This window comes from Medicago truncatula, chromosome 1 (assembly GCF_003473485.1).
Source record: "Medicago truncatula cultivar Jemalong A17 chromosome 1, MtrunA17r5.0-ANR, whole genome shotgun sequence".
NCBI classification, from domain to species: domain Eukaryota; kingdom Viridiplantae; phylum Streptophyta; class Magnoliopsida; order Fabales; family Fabaceae; genus Medicago; species Medicago truncatula.
Genome location: NC_053042.1, coordinates 8,208,442 through 8,230,097, shown reverse-complemented (window position 1 = coordinate 8,230,097; position 21,656 = coordinate 8,208,442). Strand labels below are relative to the sequence as shown.

Sequence of the window (21,656 nt, the reverse complement as noted above, 5' to 3'; positions counted from 1 at the left end):
ATAAACAAGAAATCAAAAAAATAAAATCCGAATATCATTATTATTATTCTTCACTTCTTACTTAGTATTTTCTTTTCCAACATCAAAATCAACAAATTTCAATAACAACTAAAAACGTTCGTTCTTTCTTCTTCTCATTCATTCAATTTCTTCTTTCAACATTCTTCCAAAACACACAACAATTAATTCCAACACAAAAACCCGAAAAAAGAACATTCTAGATAAATTCTCCATAAACCTAAGACTGTCCAATTCAGCTTAACTAGGGTTTCGATTTGTTTCACCGAGGTAATACTCAACAGAACATTCTTCAATTTTGTTCTTACAGTACTTTTTTTTTTCTCGTACTTATTCTTAATTCATGTCTTTTGTTTTATTTTTTATTTTTTATGATTCGTGCTCCTCGTAACGCATCTTAGATTTTCTCGTAACGTATTAACTTCATTTAATTTTTACATTTCGATACAACAATTAATTTATTTTCTCTTCTTTTCGGGATTTTTTTAGTAAATTTAGGGTTTTTCAATTTTTCCCCTTTTACATTAGAATTTATTATGTGTTACTCTTGGTTCAAAATTAAGGATTGAAATTAGGTTTATTTGCTATTTTTGATTCTGAATTTGTTCTTAATCATGATTTATTTGTTTAATTAAATTAGGTTAAAAAAACATTTTTGTATGTTTGGGATTATGATTTTGATTCTGGTTTGGCTGTTACAAACTTGCAATGATGAATTAATGTTGATGTGAATTGAAAGTTAGTAACTTTTCATTAATATTGCTTTTTTAAGTGTGACTTGATACCTGCTATTGAAGTGATTGCTAATCTTATTATTGTTCATAGATTTATTTAGGTTTAGTTAACTTTATCACTCATCAACGTTCTACTTGATTTTTTCGATGTTGTTTGATGTTAGGTAGTTTGTGAGTGATTGCTGAATCTGCTTAAAATATTTCCCTGAATTGGTTGTCGTTGTTTAACTAATTCTGAAAACAATTCTAGATTGTTTAGTTCTGGCGCGTAACGCTTCTTTTGGCGGTAATTAAGTTACTTTGTGAATATTACAAAAATAATATATTTTTCTTTGTTTGCCTCGAGAATTCAAAACCATGTTCAAATATGAAACATTTTACATGAACTAAACTTTAGGGTCTTCCAAACTTGTGCTCATTAATTCCACTCATGTTGATTCAAAACCTGTTTGAATCAAAGAAGTTACAAAAACAGAGAATTCTCGGGAAGTAGAAATCTATATTCAATTGAAATAAATGTAAAACAAAGGTGTTTCCATGTTGAACATTTGATTTTATTGGAAATTGCAATGATGGGGAAATCTCTGCAATTGCATATGGGGTTCAATTATTATTATATATGCTAATTAGAACTAAGATTCTGCATTTGGCATTCCTTCAGTTACGGTTTTGTCAATATAGATTTGATATGCTTCTCTGCTGTCATTGCAAAAGGCTGATTTTGCGATTTTTTTTGTTTAGAATTATATAGATTGGAATTAGGAGTAACCACAGACCTACGTTTTCTTTTCCAATTATAGGGTTGTGAACTGTCCAAACTATAAATTTGCATCATACAGTAACAAAAGTTACTACATTTTGCTGTAATCTTTTATTAATCAAACCATCAAATAATAGGATCTTGAGAACTCTTATATTTATCACATCAGACATATAACAGTTCTTACATTTTCTTTCTGACATCTTAAGAGAACTTGATTTTCTCAATATAAGTTGTGACTAATTTACGATATGATAGGTTGCAGCCAAATGCAGTTGGTACCGTAACCATTACCATTTAAAACAAGACTGACAGAAAATTATATTTATCTAATGAGCTAGAGTAGCTGATTTGCATTACTGAATCTGCAAATATTTATAGTTGACAATTTTTTTCAATAAATATCCCCTTTTTCCACCGCTTCAAAACAAAGAAAGGCGCTTCAAAACAAAGGAAGGCGTTGGCCGTAGGCTTATGGACTAGGTTCCAGGGGCAAGGATTTGTTTGATATTTTAGACATGTTATATGATAGGAATAATATGCTGGTTCTGGACACTGGAATGCTCTTCTTTTATCTTGTTTTGTGGCCATAATCCTTCACTTTGAATTTTTTGTTCCAAAGATGTTCTATGAGCCATAGCTGTAGTTGTGGTTTATCCTTTATTATTCACTACTGTCTAGCTATTTCCAGTGTCTAAAGACTATCAACAATGTTATCTGTTGTTCATCTTTTGCAAAAAGCAGAGTGTGACTGCAAGTTTTGGTGCATATATTCTTTAAATGATACTTTGCTTACTGTTACTGTAATTTGGAACTTGATTTTATGTTACAAAACTGTGTGAAGTAAATTTCCTCAATACTTTCTTTAAATGACATTAAACTGCTTGTTGAGAATAATGTGTTAACAGGCATACTTACTTTGTTATTGTATTTTTTGCAGTGCGCGTTTTTGGAATTTTTTTCCTCTTAAATCCCAAATATTTATTAATACAGGAAAAAGTTCTGGCGTACCAAAAAGACAACTTTGACACGCTGAGATAGCTTATGTGAAACAATATGACTCTTGAAGACTTCTTTACTTTGACCGAGATGAAAGATGGGCTCACAACCCCTTCTCGAGTGCAGGAGTTGGTCTCTGTGATGAAGAAGGAGCAAGACAGTATTGTGAAGAACACTGGTGATGCAATAAGACAATGGGCTGCTGTTGCAAGCACTATTGCTGCTACAGAGAATAAAGATTGCCTTGACCTTTTTATTCAATTAGATGGACCGTGGTTCATCGATAGATGGTTAAATGATGCTCAAAAATTGGGTGGTGGTACAAATGATAGTGTCATGGAAGAGTCAATTACTGCAATGTTACGAGCAGTTGAAAAGCTATATCAAGACAGTGAGAAGCTAATTTCATCAGGAATGTGGGCCACTGTAAGTAACCTTCTTGGTCATCACAGCTCCAAGGTTCAAGATAGAGCAAGAGCACTATTTGACAAGTGGAAAGAAGTTGGAAATGGAGATGCTAAGTCTCATGATATGGATACTGGTCAAAGAAACCATATGATTGATAAGAATCTCAAGGAGGAAGGCCAGTTGTCTTCAGTGAGCGGGGCTAGTAATGACAATGTTCATGTGTTGCGACTTGAAGGGGGTGAGAAGTCTGTACTGAGAAGCTCAGATACTCAGATACCAGATAAGGCTGCTAATGTTAAGAAAGAGAGTTCTGACAATGCACATCAGTCCTCTGCAAGTTTGAATTGTGAAGAGCTCAAAGAGAGATCAAACCATCTTACTACTGTTTTGACTTCTGTTCAAGAAAGTGCTTCCGCAAGTGAAAGTGAATTGACATCGTCTGGGATCTGCAACTTACCTGTACCGAAACAAGGAAGTTTCAAAGATCAACCTGATGATTTACAGTTGAATGACTTATCAATGAAGGAGGAGCAGGAACTAAATGATAATGGCCCTCCAGAGAAATTAGGAGCACCAATAAATCCTAAGCCTGAATCTGTTTCTGTTGGTGCTAGTGAAGCACAAGTTAAGCCTGTGCCTGCACCAATAGTGCCTGAATCTTCTTTGGAACATGATGTCAAAAGCAGTGAAGTTGGTATTTGTGATAAAGTAATAGTTTCTGGTAGCATGAAAACACCTGCCTCTGATAAAATGAGTGTGGTGGATGGTGCCAGAGCCACAGATTCTAGCAATCCACAACTATCTAAAGCTTCAATGGAGGAAGAAGGCAATAGCCAAGTTTCTAATCACGTCGACGATACCTCAAATGGCTCTGATTCTTTTAAACAAAGAAAAGATCCGACAAGCCCCAACATTATTGACAAGAGTTCTGACATGGAACTCGATTATGGTATTGTTGATGCTTTAGATGTTGCTCGACAAGTTGCTGAGGAAGTTACTCAAGTTTCTGATCAAGATGATGATACCTCAAATAGTTCTGATTCCTTCAAACAGAGCAAAGTTTCCAGAAGCGCTAACATTGTGAACAAGAATTCTGAAATTGAACTTGACTATGGCATGGTTGATGCTTTACAAGTCGCTCGACAAGTTGCTGAGGAAGTTGAGAGAGAAATCAATAACTCTTCTTCAGAGAAAAGCTCAGAAGGTGGAACAAGGCAAGCTGGCAGCCCGGAATCTGTTGGCAAAAATGATGACCTTGCATGTGCCCTACCCGAGGTGTCATCCAGACAAAGCAACTCCGCTGAAGCATGTCCTGAGGAGAGGCATATGAGTGTTTCAGATGATGTTGTAGCTGAGCCAGAATGCATCCCTGACTTGGAGTCTTCGCAGTTGACTGAAGCAGCTCAAGATCCAGGAGGTAATTCAGAGAAAAGCCTTTGCACCTTTGATCTTAATGAAGAATATGGTTCTGATGATATGAATGTTTCTGCAAATACCATATCTACAACACCGATACCTGTTGTCTCTGCTTCAAAACCTGCACAGACTTCAGGATTGCCAACAGCCCCTCTACAGTTTGAAGGAACACTTGGATGGAAAGGGTCGGCTGCCACCAGTGCCTTTCGTCCTGCATCACCTCGTAAAAATGCTGATAATCAGAAGAATGTTTCTGCTGGTGGGAACTCTGATATTTCCAAACAAAGGCAAGATTTTCTTGACTTTGATCTGAATGTGGCTGGGGGTGAAGATGAACTGGTAAAACAAATTGGTGAATCTTCAGGCTTGCCTTCTGGGCAATCATCAGTGGAACATAGCCCTAAAAGATCAAAGAGGTTTGAATTAGATTTGAATAGTATTGGTGATGATGGTGATACCCAACCTTCAGATCAGAGGATGGAGGGGCAGCTCTTCTTTGGAAGAAATGGCTATTGGAGCCCATCACCTGCATCATCATCGTCGTCAATGCAGCCGTCAGTTCGAAACATTGATTTGAATGATAGACCGTACTTTCAAACTGATTTACTGGACCAAGGGCCTACCAAATCTTCTTCGAGTATTGAAGTATATGGACTTTCCAAATCAGATGCTCCTGCAATATCTATTTTGGGTGCCAAGGTGGAAGTCGGTAGAAAAGAGCCTGTTCCTCAAATTTGGTCTTTGCCAAATGGCAAGGCTGTTGAGCCTGCAATAGATCTTACAATGATGCCAGGATCTGGTGGCGTTTCAGGGATGGGCCCTGCGGTATCCTATAATCATTCAACTTTTTTGGGATATAATGGACTGACATCAATGCCCCCTTTGTCTTTTTCACCAGCCGTGTATGGATCAGGTGGTACAATTCCTTACATGGTGGACTCAAGAGGAGCTCCGGTGGTACCTCAAGTTGGGGGATCTTCCTCAAATGTCCTATCATCTTACGCTCAGCCCCCATATATTATGAGCATGGCCGGTCCACAACTTGGTTTAAACGGTGTTGGACCTTCCCGTCCCAACTTTGATCTTAACTCGGGTTTCATGATTGATGGCGGGAATAGAGATGCATTGACTGCACGGCCGTTTTTCTTTCCTGGTCAAAGCAGAGCTATGGAAGATAGGACCCTTCAACAATCCTCAAGTTCAGGGGTTGGTGGCAAAAGAAAAGAACCAGATGGTAGCGGGTGGGAAACATATCCATTTGGCTACAAACATCAGCAACAACCTCCGTGGAAGTAGCTCTAATATATGTTTTTGTCTCTTCTGATCTGTTCATAGATATAGCCTACCAATTGAAGTTTATATTATTACCTAAAATGGTCCTGAAGAGTAGGTCAATTCATCGAAATCCCTTATTAAAAGAAGCATCAGAACCAATAAAAAGGTGGAGGGTGATGGATGTTATACGATTCATGATGTTTATTGGCAAAGGGGGAAAATTTAGGCTCTATTTCTGTTTTTCTTTTCATGCAGTTTCATAGAAAGTCATCAGTACAGGCACATAAAGCTTGTCATATGTAGTTGTAATTTCACTTTGATGTCAAAGAAATTATAGGCATAGTATCATGTTTATCACTCATCAGTGGTACTTGAGTCCATGGCCACAATTTTAGTTGATTTTAGTGAGTTTTCATTATCAAAGCAATAACCTGTAAAGAGAAAGATTTTTGTTCAAAACTGTTCTGCTTATATAAAATACAACCTAACTTGAGACAAGTTGTTCTGAACAATTCATGATCTTAATTATGCGTGTTTGGTTTCATATCCAATGATTGGTTGTTGTTGTTGTTTGTTGTTTCATGTCCAATGAATTATTACCCTCCAATTTCCCATATTTGTGCACTACTGGTTCCATAACTAAATAAGAGGAAGTTGTCTTTTACTATTTAGATATAAAGTTTACACTTTGTTTTTCTTGAGGTTTAAGCTTTTACCATTACGTTGACAACTCATAGATCGCATTTATCACTTAATATGAACGATAGAGTAAATATCACTTTAATCTTTAAAATATCAATTTTGGTTGCAACTTATTTGATGATGACACGAACAAACTTTGTATTATTGATGGCTATGATATATGATTACACTTTTACAAATTAAACACACATGCACAATATTTATACCCGTGTTAAGACTAACACACACTAACCTAACAAACTATTATCCATCACTACCAAAAAAAAAAAACTATTATCCATAACTATAGTTGGATATCTTTGTGGACAATGTCATGACAATTCACGATGACTAATATTTTCTCCAATTTGATGCCTAAACTATGCAAGTATAATAAATAGTTTCTATATTATATAAATTTCATTAATTTAGGCTTTGTTTGGGAGTTTGGAGGGGAGGGGAGGGTTTTGAAAGAAAGAAAGGAGCAAGTGAAAGAAATAGAAAACATTGGAAGGAGAGGGCTTTTGGAGGTTAATTTTTTACTTATAATAAAAAATCCCCCTCATTTGGGGGAACTTAAAAATTGTATTGGGGGAGAGTTTTGGGGGGGTTATGGAGGGTTTATATCAATTTTTCAAATTCAATCTATGTTGTTATAATATTCTTAAAATTAAAAGTATATGTATTAGTTTATCATTCTCTAAAAAATTGTTCTTTCAAAAAATGTGAATTTTTTTGTCCATTTTTCTATATATTTTCAACCCCCAAAGCCCTCCCCTCCCTTCCCTTCCCTTCCAAACTCTCAAACAAAGCCTTAGTGTTTGCTATTGTAAAATATAATGGATTAAATTGATTGGTAGAGTTTAAATTCATCTCCATGTTTGTTTGAAAAACTAAGAAACTACGTTGGTGCCGCACATTTGACCAACTCTATTATTTGTGGCTTCTACAAATTCACGTTTATATTACATTGGGACGCAAAAAAGCATTCGAAACGTCCATCAAAAGACATTATTCATGTGTTGCAGTGTCGTTTTTTTCTTTTAATTGGTACTAATATTATTTTTTTGTAAACGTACCCAAAAGTAGTAGTGCACCTTCACCAACTTTCTCTCGTTTTATAACCTAGCGTGGTTAAACACCACCATTTTCCCCCAGCAAAACAAATAACACATGCAAAGCTCTACTCACCATTTTCTATGCTTTCGTCTTTCCTTTTTTCATTTATACAGCAAATATTAATTATAGAATTATTAAACCCAAATCACATCATGTAAGTAAAAGTTCAAACAATACGTGTCAACTAGATTTTGTTGGTGCAACCAAAGTGTGGGCGATTGTGGTAATGAGGAGGATATCAACCATCTTTTTTTATCTTGCGATTTCTTTTGCAAAATTTGGTTTGATATTTATAACTTCTTAGGTTATCTATGATTCACCCAGCTCAAATCTCGAATCATTTATTTGAATTTGGTTATGGCTTCTCAAAGAATGTTCATAATGTTCTTCATTTGATTTACCTTTCTAGCGTTCGGATCATTTGACTTGAAAGAAATTCAAGAATTTTTAAACAAAAGAGAGATTCTCTATGTCATCTTATCGAGAAATTAAGTTACAATTTTTCTGGTGATCGAAGGAAAATCATCTAACTTTTGCTTCTACCTATCATATGTGGTGGTTTGACCCTCTATTGTGTTTGAAGTTATTACTTAATTTATTTTTGTGTTCCTTTTGAGAGATTGTATTTTGCATCTTTTGTTAGTTAAACAATTTTTAAACATCTGATGTTACTGTTACTTCTTTGTCTTGGTCTTTCTTGACACTTCTTGTGCACCATTGACTAAGAAGTTTAGTTTATATATTACATTTTAACTTCTTCGGAAGAAACTAGATTTTGTTTGTGAGAGATTGAAGTTTGAAGAATCGCGTCTTTTGAAACATTTCTTTATTTTTTTATTAAATAATTTATTTTAAGATTTTTAATCTAAAACAGTTGATTTCTATTTGCCATATGTCATGCATCCGATTAAAGGACTGAAAAACTAGATGAAATACCTTGTTGGACCAAATTAGTTTTAATATTCATTATTTCTAAGAATTTTATTAGACTGAAAAAAGGTTAAATTAGTCGCCCACCCTTTTATTGAATCGAATTAGCCCATCACTAGTCACTTTATTTCTCTTTCATTTATCAAAATGTATTCATTCTGATCCAAATTGGTCCCTCCCTTCATTAATATATATCATTCCCTCTTCCCTCGTGTTCTCCTAATCTTCATTTAGACCGTACCAAATAATGTATCGGAAGTTATACTCATAACTCATTATCATCCACATTCATTAATTCAAATGAAGGGAACAATATATCAAAATATAATAACATTGATAAATATTAAAGCAAAATGTTGATTCACAATATTGACAAAAGTTGATAAAGAAGAAAGATGCACAACATTATCAAAAGTTAATACATCAATGTACCAAACCAACAAACAATTGCAATCATTGGCTTATAAAAAAAAATCTAGACTTGTAGTGGAAGGTTCAGAAAAAGTTACACTTGAAGTAGAAACATCATCTCCTCTCTTATATCCAGCAATTTAACCTGGAAATTCCAGCAAGCAAACCGAAACTGATATATACATGTTGTTTCATTATGAAACCTTAAGAACAAATCAATTATCCATATAAATCATCCTAAACCAAGATTTACAAATTAATTACAAAGTATACAAATTATAATATTGTAATATATCTAACTATAAGCTAACTAATAGAAAGAGAAGAAAATATTTGGAAGTCAAGAGAGCGTGGAGAGCAACAACAAACTAAAACATGACCACAAGAGACAGAGACGTCGATCATATATCTATCCAAAACATCTCTCGTATATCAAATATTTAGTTCATTCATGGACTAATACTCACACTTGAACTCAACACATGAAGTAGATGTTTCTAGATATGAGGAAGGTGAAGAGGAAGTTTGAAGTGAAGTTGTGATGCCGGCGAGCGATCCGCCACGCCGTGCCAACAGATTCCACCTTTACAATAAGACATGGTATTGTGTTGGGAAGTACGAGGATGTTGGTCGACAAAAACACACTTACTAATCTTCCGAGACAAATCCCACATTAAAGTTGCCACCAAAATCAAAGCCACCAACGTTGTAGACACAGTCACAACAAACACACCACTAAATCTTCGTCCATATAAAACTTCATAAGCCTTAACAAATGATGTAACTGCCACATAGATTATTGTAAGGTTACTCGCTACTACATCACAAACACCCATATATATTGATATTGAACAAAAAAAAAAAGGAACAGGTAACTTGAAATAGAGAAGAAAAACACTCTATCTAGATGTGGATTTATTGGATTTGTGTTGGGAATGTTTAGGATTTTAATATTAAATGGTAGAGTACGCAATAGCTTATAAAAATGTGAATGTGGGCCCCTCCTTTTTCTCGGTTGTCTGAAATCTCAGGGAATTGCTTACTGCATCATTCTTATCTTCTTCTTTCTTTACTTGCAAAACAAGGGAGTTTCACTTTGAGATTATCTTTCGACTCACTTTAGTCACCATTACACCTTGAGCAAATCAAGGTAAATCATATTTACTGTATAATTTTTTAAAGTAGTTAGGATTAAAGTTTTTTTTTTTTTTTTCTAGAAATTTGAACTCAAAATCTTGCATATATTATGGATTGTCTCTACCAATTAAGTTAAGCGCACAAGGACGATTAAAGTCTAATATTTATTTTGTGGTGTTGAGGTTGAAATCCCAAATCTTACATATATTATGCATTGTCTATACCAACTGAGTTAAACTCACGAGCACAAATTAAAGTCTAGTATGATCAAATGATCTAACCAATATGATCGATATATAATTTTAAAAAATTATGAATCACATTTGTATCTACGCCAAAGTAAAAATAGAATTACATATGCATTAAATAAACCTTATGATGGAGATATTTTAAAATTTAATATATAAAAGTGTATAAATAGTATATAACTAGATGTATGTGGATAATATATTTATCGACTAGCTATATGGATAATGTATTAAAACTAATAATACACATCAATTAAATCCAAAATAAATGTTTCAAAAAAAAAAAAAAATCCAACATTAATTCGGTCAAAAGAATATATTACTAATTTATTTTCTTTATTTAAGTTTTGAATGTTTTAAATTCAAAATTAATTTAGTCAAAAGATTATATAATTGCCTTTTTTTTCTTTATTTGAGTGTTGCATATTTCAAATTAATTGTCTCCCTTAAAAGCTTTCCCAATTTAGTCTCAATTTTTATTGCGAGTCAACCGACTCCATGATCCATTTTTTAGTGTGTTATTAAAATTGGGTTGGTATAGAACTTCATTTTTCTTAACGTGACGTAGTACAAAACGTACCTCTAATTTGTATGCTTATATTTTTGGAAACAAATTTGTATGTTTATGTTATCCTGCTTAAAACCATCATCACTGTTTTATTTTAACTAATAATATAGTATAATTCTACTTCATGCTGTGTGAATCAGTCATCCTCTATTGCTTGCATAATTTTTATCTCCAACAAGAAGGTGAAAGAAACATCTTTTAAGAAAACAAATCTCGTGTGTACTACTTTTTGTCTAGTTTGGTCACGTTGAAACTGTGATATAGGGCAGGGTATGGCATGGCACACTGCTACACTTGCCGCCAAATAGCGTGATATTCATAACTATTGGCGGTGACACACAAGACAACGTTAAATCCTAATAACTTATTCACGTTCCTTCGTAATGGCTCAACATATATGATAATATATTTTCTTCTACTACTAGTACTACTACTTAAATTTTTGGTATGACGTTAAGTGTGTGAGAATCATGATTAGCATAGTTTTTAAAAGTTACATTATGTAATTTTTATAACATTATGGTAGGGTGGAAGTGCTGTAAGTCACTTTCGACGAAAAATAATGTGAATTGTAAAGTTGTATGGAGAAGTGTTGAACTCATGTTGTAAGCATCATAAAGTTTCGCGTCTACCGTCTTTGCTTCATGACAAAGTTATATAATTCATTTTTTGTGTAGTGTTTATTCATTTGTATATAAATTTGTTTATTGCGAGGCATTTATTCTAAGTCCAATATTCAAGGCCTAAAGTGAGGGTTTGGGGTCGCCTTTACCTTTAGGCCAGCCCTGACCCTATATAGGCTAATAAATCTTGTTGAGGGAAACAAAACTCTAAAGACTCTCTTAATGAAAAGAATTTTTCCTTGACACAATGGGAGAACAAGCTAGACCCAATTACTGATTCAATGATTGCTAGTGCAAAACTTATTGTACAAGACCTGTTGTTATTATAATTCTTGATGGCTTGCTTTTCCAATTTAATAAATACATCATGATAATTGTTCTTCAACGGAAAGTATCGTTTTGAGTAAAATGTTATTGCTTTTAAAATTGGCACAACAATATTTGATGCCTTGTCTTTTCTTGGTTGGCACTAATATCACACTGTCTCATTCGTGTATATATTGTTCTTTCTTTACCACATTTAATTGTTGTAGTCTAGTTAAAGTGGATATATTACATTGACAAAAACTCTCCCAATCGTAAGAAAAACTATAAACTTGCTACGGTAGATCGGTCCAACATATTTGGAAGCTTAAAGCAAATTCTATAATGAGATAACACAAGGTTTATAAAGATAAAATCTTGTTTTGTTTAGTTCAAGATTTAAACTTACGTCAAAAATAATATAAGATTATTATCTTAATTTGACTAACTGTGTCTATAACTAATTTGTCACGCACACTTATAAATTTAAATGAGATTTGTTTAACATGTGCAATATTTCGTGTTAAAACAATTAAAAAAGCTTTTTTTTTTACCCAAAATTTTGAACCTTAAAATCTTAACTTGGTTTGCTAGGACCTTGGGTCAGCCTTGTTTCATCCCGTGTATTTTTTTTTATCGATACGAATTGAATTTGATATCTCAAAATTTACAATTATACAAATCACTTTTATTTGGGTTATGGAGTTATATGTACGAAGAGTTTCTTCATCAATTCTTGCCACATATTTAAGAAGTATAAATCCATTAGCACTTGGTTGGATCTATTGTTGGTTCCACATCACTTTATATCAACACATGTTTGTGGCTCATTCTATGTAATAAATCCGGGTAATGGTTTGAGCGTAAACAAATAAATGATTGTATATGTAATTAAGTTCACTTTAAAAAAAAATATATATATTGTACCAACTTTGGATGTTGGTACACCTCACCATTATTTTACCATCTTTCACAATTTAATCCATAAAAATGATATTTTTAGGTACTAGAGAATGAAAGAAAGCAAACTAACTCTAGATCATCACTTGGAGGCACATCATCTAACACATTCATCTCCGTATAAGACAAGACAACCTAAGATGAATCGAGCAACTTGCGATTCTATTTATGGAAAGAATCGGGAAGAAAGGTTTCATCGAGTTGAAGACTAAATCAGGTGACCGTCCATTTGATAAGCCATGTGTTCAAATGCCTAAATTGGTGTAGAAGAATGAATTTGAGAGACACATAATTTCATTGCAGTAATTATACAGTGGAATCAAATCAGTAAACAGTGAGAGTGTTTTGGCTATAATGTATAGCAGATAACATTTTACCTCTATAAATAAATTTTTATTCATTAATATTTAGATCATAAGACTTACGCTTCTGCAAAGTTTTGAAATAATAGAAAATCCTTATCAATTGATCAGGTCATAAATTTCAATTTTTCGGATATGGATTTCAAGAGGATTAGAATTTAGGGAGTTTGAAGACCTTGTAATGTTGATAACAGAAAGTGAATGGAAAATTTCTAATAGCTAAATAATAGGGAAAGGAAAACTACTAAGAAACTCTATCTCTGATCATATTCTCTAATACTCCCCCTCAAGTTGGAGGGGGAGGGTTATGAACACCTAACTTGCCCATAAGGTCATGAAATGCCTATGCCAAAGTTTTTCCTATAAGGGTTATGAACACACAAATGTCAGCTTGATGTTGCTTGGTTGGCAAGTAAGTTGTGGTTATGGCCCCTGAATGTATATGCTCCCTGATGAAATGACAATCGACTACAATGTGTTTAGTTCTTTGATGGTGTATTCAGTATGAAGACTTTAAGCTTAAGGGATCCACAACTTATTTTTGTATACATCTCTAAAGCATAGACACCTCTTACATTAAGTGTGTCCGGTGTCCGATACCCGTACGACACGTGTCAGACAAGTGTCCCAATTTTTTTATATTTTTCTAAGCTTCAACACACTTACACTTCTATGGGGACTTAAAAATGTGTCGAAGTAGTAATGTTCAATGCAAGGGTTGAAGAAATTAAATTCGATGAAGTCTAATAAGGTGAAAATTTGTCATATTTTGTTTAAGAACTTTTTGGGATCTACCATCCTCTTACTTCTTTTCCCTTTCTACTAAACCTAACTCCATTCACCATTTCAAATTATCATTAACCATACACTAACAATACTCACAACAACCAAAAGATTTCTATATCTAAAATTCTCACGTTCCTTAATTAATAACTTGATTCATTATTTCTTTCCATGAAAGATTCAAAGACAAATAGCAATCTAAACATTCAAATGAGATTGAAAAGCAATATAATGCAACATGAAAAAAGAAGCAAATTGCAATGAATGCAAATACAATAACAATGTAATTATTGGCACACTCATATAAAGAAATTTCTTACAAACCAAAAAAAGAATAGTCATTGGTCCAGAGGAAAGCGCAAGAGAAGAGGTCTGATCAAAAAAAGAATCTTGTTTTTAATGTTGTCATATGCCGAAACGCCATCATCAAAAACTTGTGCGTGCAGCGCTAGGTTTAGGTGTGTAAATAACATTCGAGTAGAGTTGTTTTGGTATGAGTGAACTTAAACATCCAGCGTGATCATGTTGGATCACAGGGCCTTTGTCTGTTGCTACTATGGCATCGGCGATCATGAAGAAGGGAATTAACAGTATTGGTATGTTGATGGCGATGACCAATAAGAGAACTAACCTCATGCGACTATGATCTCGATCCATGGATTGATTGATAGGAAAACAGAAAGAAAGACCGATTGGATTCTGATGATAATATAGGTGTTGCTTTGTTGGTTGGAACTTGTTAGGGACATGGAGCTGGGTTGGTTTTCTTAGAAGAATATATATGCAGCTCACTTGGAGGCACATCTAACACATTCATATATTCACACTTTTTCTACTTTTACTAATGAACCAAGTGTTGTTGAAATGATTAAAAATGAAATTGATGAATTGAAAAATGAGAACAAGACAAAGGATGAAACCATGAAGATGATGGCATCAATTCTTGCTCAACCCCTCACAAAATCATCAATTTCTCATGAACGTCTTGCGATTATAGTAGGGTTTTCCTACTTAATTTCGTACCAAGTTTTAATTATTTACATGTTAGGATCATTTAGTAAAAAATAAGGATCGTTCTGCATTGGATTAGATGTTTGGTCCCCGTGAGCTTAGCTCAGTTGGTAAGAACAATACATAATATATGCAAGGTTTTGTTTTAGACGGAGCAATGTATGATCATCAATTATTAATGAAAATAAATTATGCTCTTGTACTTTTTTTGGGGGTAATTGTCACATCTTAATTTTAATCGTATACTCCTTTCTTTTTTGCTAACAACCGTATACTCCTTTGTGCTATGTGTATTTGTTATTCCTTTGTCACAGCTTATTATTTTTAACTCATTAGAAAATGGCGTCGTTATGTACTAGAATGTTATCGGCCCTTCCATATATAATACAATTAATGTATTATTTTGAACAAGGTTTTGCAACTCGAGAGTTTACCTCAACTCGTTTTAGCTAGGTAAACTCGAATCGTAAACTCGTACGAGTTTACCTAAAATTGAAATTTTATACAATTTATTATATGCATACATATGTAAGCTAATATAATACCGTAAAAAGATCAATAGTGAAAAATATAGACTTACTTATAAATGCAAAGTATACCAAACCACCATAAAAAAAGTGGTATGCTTAACTTAGTATCAAAATAGAAAAATTAACACACAAAAGCATAGGTTTCATAAGTCTCTAAAGTCTACCCATCCCAAAAAGAAAGTTTTACAAGTTTCTAAACTTGAGAATAAAACTATCCAAAAACCAAACTAGGTAATTTCTTCGAAAGGTCAATCTTCTAAAGTTCCATAACATCATTCTCATCTATATCTTCATCTTCGGAAACCTAATGTTTCATTCGCTCCCCTGTTCTTGAAAACTCAAAGAAAATGATATGAAATGTTTCACTTAAGTAAGTTGAAACGTGTTGTAAAGCTAGTAAGCTGAAACGTGTTGTAAAGCTAGAAAGTAAATATGTTTCATTTGGGCTTGAAAAAAATGGGCCAAAAACAATGGGCCATTTTTGAAGAAAAAAAAATACAGGAGTAAACTCGCAAAAACGGTAAACTCGCCCGATTTCACACGAGTTTACTGAGTGTTAACTCGGTCAAACTCGTCAAACTTTGCAATTTTACCAGAAATCGAGTTTACCTCCGAGTTAACACGTTTTTAGCACCTAAACACGTAAACTCGGTAAACTCGCTGAGTTGACACGCGATTTGTGGAACATTGATTTTGAATATGTTATAGGAGCGCAGATCAGCTCCAGTCTTTTAAATCCATTTACTGTCCTGTACTTTGAACTGATTGAAGACACGTGGCAAAAACAATTTCAATGGCTCAGATTTTAAATTAACAAATTAAATTATTTTTAATTAAAAAAAATAAAAAACGATTTCTCTTCTTCTCTCCGTCGAAACAAAACACGCTCAAACTTAGTAACACACATTCACCACTACTCTGCCCTACTCCGCCATGGTGCTGTCGTAACTTCCCGCCGCTATCGCAACTGCGCGCTGCCGCCGCCGTCACACTGTTACAAGCTTTCATCATATGACTCTCATTTGAAAAGGTTTGTTTCATCATATCAATGACTTTGTCATTTGAAATTTTGTTTCTCGTTACACTTATGGAACCGTTCCACCTTTGTGTTTGATGACAACCATGATAGGATTGTTATAATCTATTTCTCCTTTTTTTGTATCTGGTTAAAGTTTTTTTTTTTGTTTACTATTATCATCTATTTCTCCTTTTTTTTTCTCGTTAAAGGATTTTTTTTTTGTTTTTTTTTTTACATGTTCTTTTTATTTGTTTGTTTTAAAGGGTATATTTTTATTCTTATATAATCTTATCTTTGCACAATCACTAATATGATGACTCTGTTATTTTTCAGAAAGCATGAATCCGTCGTCTATTTTGGTAGACAATTCTGTTGATAAATTGGTAAACACTATTCTTGAAGAAAATGAGGAACATGGACAAGAAAGTATTGCCGACATCAAACCTCGCTTGGATATGATATTTGAATCCGAGGTAGCTGCTTATGAATTTTATAATGAGTATAGTAAAAGAATTGGATTTGGTATTCGTCGAGAATATGGGAATAAAAGCAAAAAAGATGGGGTTTTAACTTCAAGAAGATTCACATGCTACAAAGAAGGTACACGAAGTGTTGACAAAAGACGTCAACCGACTGGGGAGTCTACGGCAGAAACTAGAACGGGGTGTAATGCACGTATGGGTATTTCACTTGATCGAAAGATAGGGAAATACAAGGTTGTTGACTTTGTACTAGAACACAACCACCTTCTTCAACCGCAAGAGTATGTTCACATGATTCGCTCTCATCGTCGCATATCTGAGGTACAAGCATCACAAATTATAATGGGAGATGAATCTGGATTAAGACCAAAAGAATTGCATGAATATATGTCCAAGCAGGCTGGTGGGATAGAGATGGTTGGTTTTACAAGAACAGACGCTAAGAATTTGCTTCGAACAAAAAGGATGGACTCACTAAAGTATGGTGAAGTGGGTGCATTGATGACTTATTTCAAACAAGAAAGCAAAAATCCATCTTTCTTTTATGACTTTCAAATGGATGTTGAAGAGCAAATAACAAACATATTTTGGGCAGATGCACAAATGATCAATGATTATGGGTACTTTGGTGATGTCGTTACTTTTGACACCACATATAAGACAAATAAGGGTTATCGGCCATTGGGAGTATTTGTTGGACTTAATAATCATCGGCAAACAATCATTTTTGGTGCAACATTGTTATATGATGAAACAATACCTTCTTTTCAGTGGTTATTTGAAACTTTTCTCAAAGCAATTGGTGGAAAAAAGCCTAAAACCATTCTAACGGATCAAGATGCTGCGATGGCAAAGGGTATTTCTTTAGTTATGCCGGAGACATTTCATGGATTATGTACTTGGCATATAAGACAAAACGCTCTAAGGCATGTGAACCATCTATATCAAAGGAGTAAGCATTTTTGTTCTGATTTTGAAGCTTGCATAGATCTACACGAAGAGGAAGATGAATTTTTGAATGCATGGAACTCTTTACTTGTTGAGCATAATGTTTTGGAAGGTTCGTGGTTGCATATGATTTTTCGATTTAAGGAAAAATGGGCATGGACTTATGTTCGAAAAACGTTCACTGCAGGTATGAGATCTACGCAATTAAGTGAAAGCTTTAATGCTGATTTGAAAAACCATTTGAAGTCGGATTTAAATTTAATACAATTTTTTACACACTTTAAAAGGGCTGTCAATGGTAAACGGAACAATGAGTCAGAAGCTGAATATGAGTCAAGACATAAGCTACCTAGATTGAAAATGAAGAAGGCTCGAATGCTCGTCCAAGCCGGAAATGTTTACACCCCAAAAATATTTGAGGAATTCCAAGAGAAATATGAGGAATATCAAGACACTTGCATAAAGGTGTTGAAAGAAGGTTTGTATGCTGTCACAAATTATGATAATGTAAAAGAGAGGACAGTTATGGGAAATCCTATGGAACAAAAAGTTTCTTGCGATTGTCGTAGATTTGAGACACACGGCATCTTATGTAGTCATGCTTTGAAAGTGTTGGATGGCATGAATATTAAGTTAATTCCTGAACACTATATACTAAAGCGATGGACAAGAGAGGCAAGGTTGGGAAGTAATCAAGATTGGAAAGGGATGCATGTTGAACTAGACATGAAAGCCCATTTCATGAAGCGATACAGTGAGTTATGTCCTCCAGCGATTAAATTGGCCAACAGAGCTTCAGAATCTCATGAAACTTACACTTTTTTGTCCAAAGTTTATGAAGAGTCCAGCAAAATAGTTGAAGATATGTTGGCCAAAAAATGTGTGGATGGAGAATCAAGTGGAATGGTTCAGGTAACCATATCACTTGGAAATGATAAAACTCAGAACAGCGTGGAAACTGTTGTCAAGGCAAAAGGCATAAAGAAGCTAGATTGTTCACGTTCCACTAAAAAACGAGCTAAATCTTGGGTTGAGAAAGATTCTAAAAAGAGAAAGAAATACATTCAGTCTCAAAAAAAGAGAAAATCACAGGAAAAACAGTCGTTAGCGGTAAGTTTTTTTCTTTCTTTCTTTACTTATCAATGTTTTAAATTGTTTAACTATATCATTCATTTCACTTTTCTTATATTATGCAGCAACCACCTAACCTCAATTCAATTTCTCTCAATGGAACTCATCATCAAGCTTCAATTCAAGGGACACAATCAAGTCAAGCTAACAACGGAATTCTATGTCAAACTGCAATCCAAGGGACACAATCAAGCGAAGTTGATAATGGAGCTCAATGTCAAGCTACAATCCAAGGGGCACAATGAAGACAAATGACACGTTGAGAAACATATTTTGATGTATTTTGATCGGAAACATATTTTGATGTATTTTGATGGGAAACATATTTTGTTATATGACAATTTACTTGTTTATGGTTTTACTAGTTTTTTTTAATTATATGACAATTTACATGTTTATGTTAGTTTACTTGTTTATCATGGTTTATGTTAGTTCTCTACTGTAAATCAGATTGCAAATAGATTGCAACATACTATACTCAGAAGCAGAAGTTTTAGAGTGATATTTTTGGCCGATTTATTTTTAACTGCAATGAAACATAGCAGAGTTTTTACAACAGATTTTTTAAATATCAAGAGCAGAATTTTAGTTGATACCACATGAAATTTGTATCTGTAACAGAATTTTTATATGTCAGCAGCAGAAGTTTTAGAGTGATATTTTTGGCCGATTTATTTTTAACTGCAATGAAACATAGCAGAGTTTTTACAACAGATTTTTTAAATATCAAGAGCAGAATTTTAGTTGATACCACATGAAATTTGTATCTGTAACAGAATTTTTATATGTCAGCAGCCGAAGTTTTAGATTGATATTTTTGGCCGATTTTTTTTTTACTGCAATGAAACATAACAGAATTTTTAGAACAGATTTTTTAAATATATATCAAGAGCTGAATACCACATGGAACTTGGATGAGCAACAGAATTTTTATGCCAACAACATAAGTAAGTTTTAGAGTGATATTCTTGGCATAATTTTTTACTGCAATGTAACATCAACAGAATTTTTACAGCAAGTTTTTTAAATATCAAGTGCAGAATTTTTATAGCATTTGACAACACGTCTACACCAATCACAGGACTTGCAAATGCTTAATTACTAAAATCTTGAGAGGCATACATGAGGCACAGGCATATCTGAAGCCTGAAGGATTATTTTTGGGTGAAATTCAATACTAATACTCTTTAAACACCACTAAACAAACAATCTTTAATTTAATCACCACCAAACACGCTCTCATCGATTTCAATCGTCTCCATGAATCTTCAATTCGGTCCTAACCCTGCAAAAAGGAGGAAATAGTGAAGATGACGGCGAGTCAAAGAGGGGAACCGGAAATTGTGGCGGAACACTGTTGAAATGCAGAAGAGAGAGAAGAACGGCGACGTACTAACGAAGAAGATGAAGGAGAGGAGAGGGGCGGAGAGGAGTGACGACGGAGAGGAGTGAAGAAGGAGAGCAGAAACGTGCACTGTTTCTCGTTTTATTTTTGTTTTTGTCAAAGCAAAAACTGATTTTGTTTTTAAAATCTGATCCGTTGAAATTTGACCCTGCCACATGTCACACATCGGTTACATTAACAGGAAACTGGAGCAATTTTGTAATGGAGCAGATCTGCACTCATGTTATTGATGCATATACTTTTTGATTGTTAGCTTTATTTTATTTATTTATATTATATATAAAGAATATATAATGGTGTAAGAATAATCAAACTTTATTAATATTTATATTTGAAACCAACAGAAACCTTTCCAAAATAAAAATTCTACATATATACAAACAACCCACCTTCAGATCTATGACACTAAAACACACATCATCAAAATATCCATCAATTTATCTTTATACCAAATGTCAAGTATCTTCACCAAAAAAAGATGCAATTTGTATTACATATGCCTATAGATTCAAGTTACAGATTTGTCATAGCCTCCAAAGCAGCTAATATGAATTGGGGAAGGGATTATGAGATGAAGGATGGGCCAGAGTCTTGTGTCGATTTGATGCAAAATGAATATAAATAAATGAGGCACACTTCTTAGCCAATCATACCTTAACTCACAGTGACTATGTATGGCTTGAAGATTGTACTTCATCTATTCTTGATATGTAATTCCTATCTATTAATATCGGATCGTGGAAAATATTGGATTGCCAAAAAATCCAATATGACAAATAGCGGATAGCGTAGCAGGCAAAGAGCGGAAACTGCAAAACTGTTCAAATAAATAATTATGTATAAAATAAAGCATGCGAACACACAAATAGAAGTTACATAAACAGAAATTTAAAATGACTTCATATAAAACAAAAAATCTCCATAGTTAAACAACTAGTAAAGCATGATGCATAAATTATTGCAGAAAGCCATTAACAGAAATTAAAAGTGACTTAAAACTCAAAAAATCTAAATAATTGGTAGTTTTAAGTTTTAATCGGTGATAAAAGATCTAATTATTCTCTTCTCCAACATAATATTATCCTCATTTTCAGATAATGAGGCATATCCTTCAACTTCTTCAATTGAATCATCGGAATCAATGTCCTCAAACTCTGCTTCTGATTCCACCAAGATAGATTTTTGGTACTATATTATTGGTCAAATGCATCTAAAGGTTTTGAGTTTTTCGTTTTTTCCAAAGTGGTTTTTAAGTTTCAAAAGTCCCAAACAAGTCCTTTAAGTTTCAAAAGTCCCAAACAAGTCCTTTTAGTTTTCGAATCGTTTCAAACAAGTCCTTTTAGATGATGATGGTGATGATTCGAATGATAGCAACAAAGAACATTATCCACCATTT

At 33.8% G+C, this 21,656-nt stretch overlaps 2 protein-coding genes across 2 annotated transcripts; both read left to right on the top strand.

Annotated features, from left to right (window-relative positions):
- On the top strand, positions 1 to 6,122 carry LOC11422765 (dentin sialophosphoprotein). Its single transcript, XM_003589463.4, has 2 exons — positions 1 to 288; positions 2,453 to 6,122. Exon 2 carries the CDS (start codon positions 2,569 to 2,571, stop codon positions 5,629 to 5,631), a length of 3,063 nt encoding a protein of 1,020 aa, XP_003589511.1. The 5' UTR covers positions 1 to 288; positions 2,453 to 2,568; the 3' UTR covers positions 5,632 to 6,122.
- An 8,169-nt stretch (positions 6,123 to 14,291) lies between these two features.
- Positions 14,292 to 19,100, top strand: LOC112418040 (protein FAR1-RELATED SEQUENCE 5-like). The gene is made up of 3 exons (XM_024774226.1): positions 14,292 to 14,331; positions 16,628 to 18,834; positions 18,921 to 19,100. Exons 1-3 carry the CDS (start codon positions 14,292 to 14,294, stop codon positions 19,098 to 19,100), a joined length of 2,427 nt encoding a protein of 808 aa, XP_024629994.1.
- The last annotated feature ends 2,556 nt before the right edge of the window (positions 19,101 to 21,656 follow it).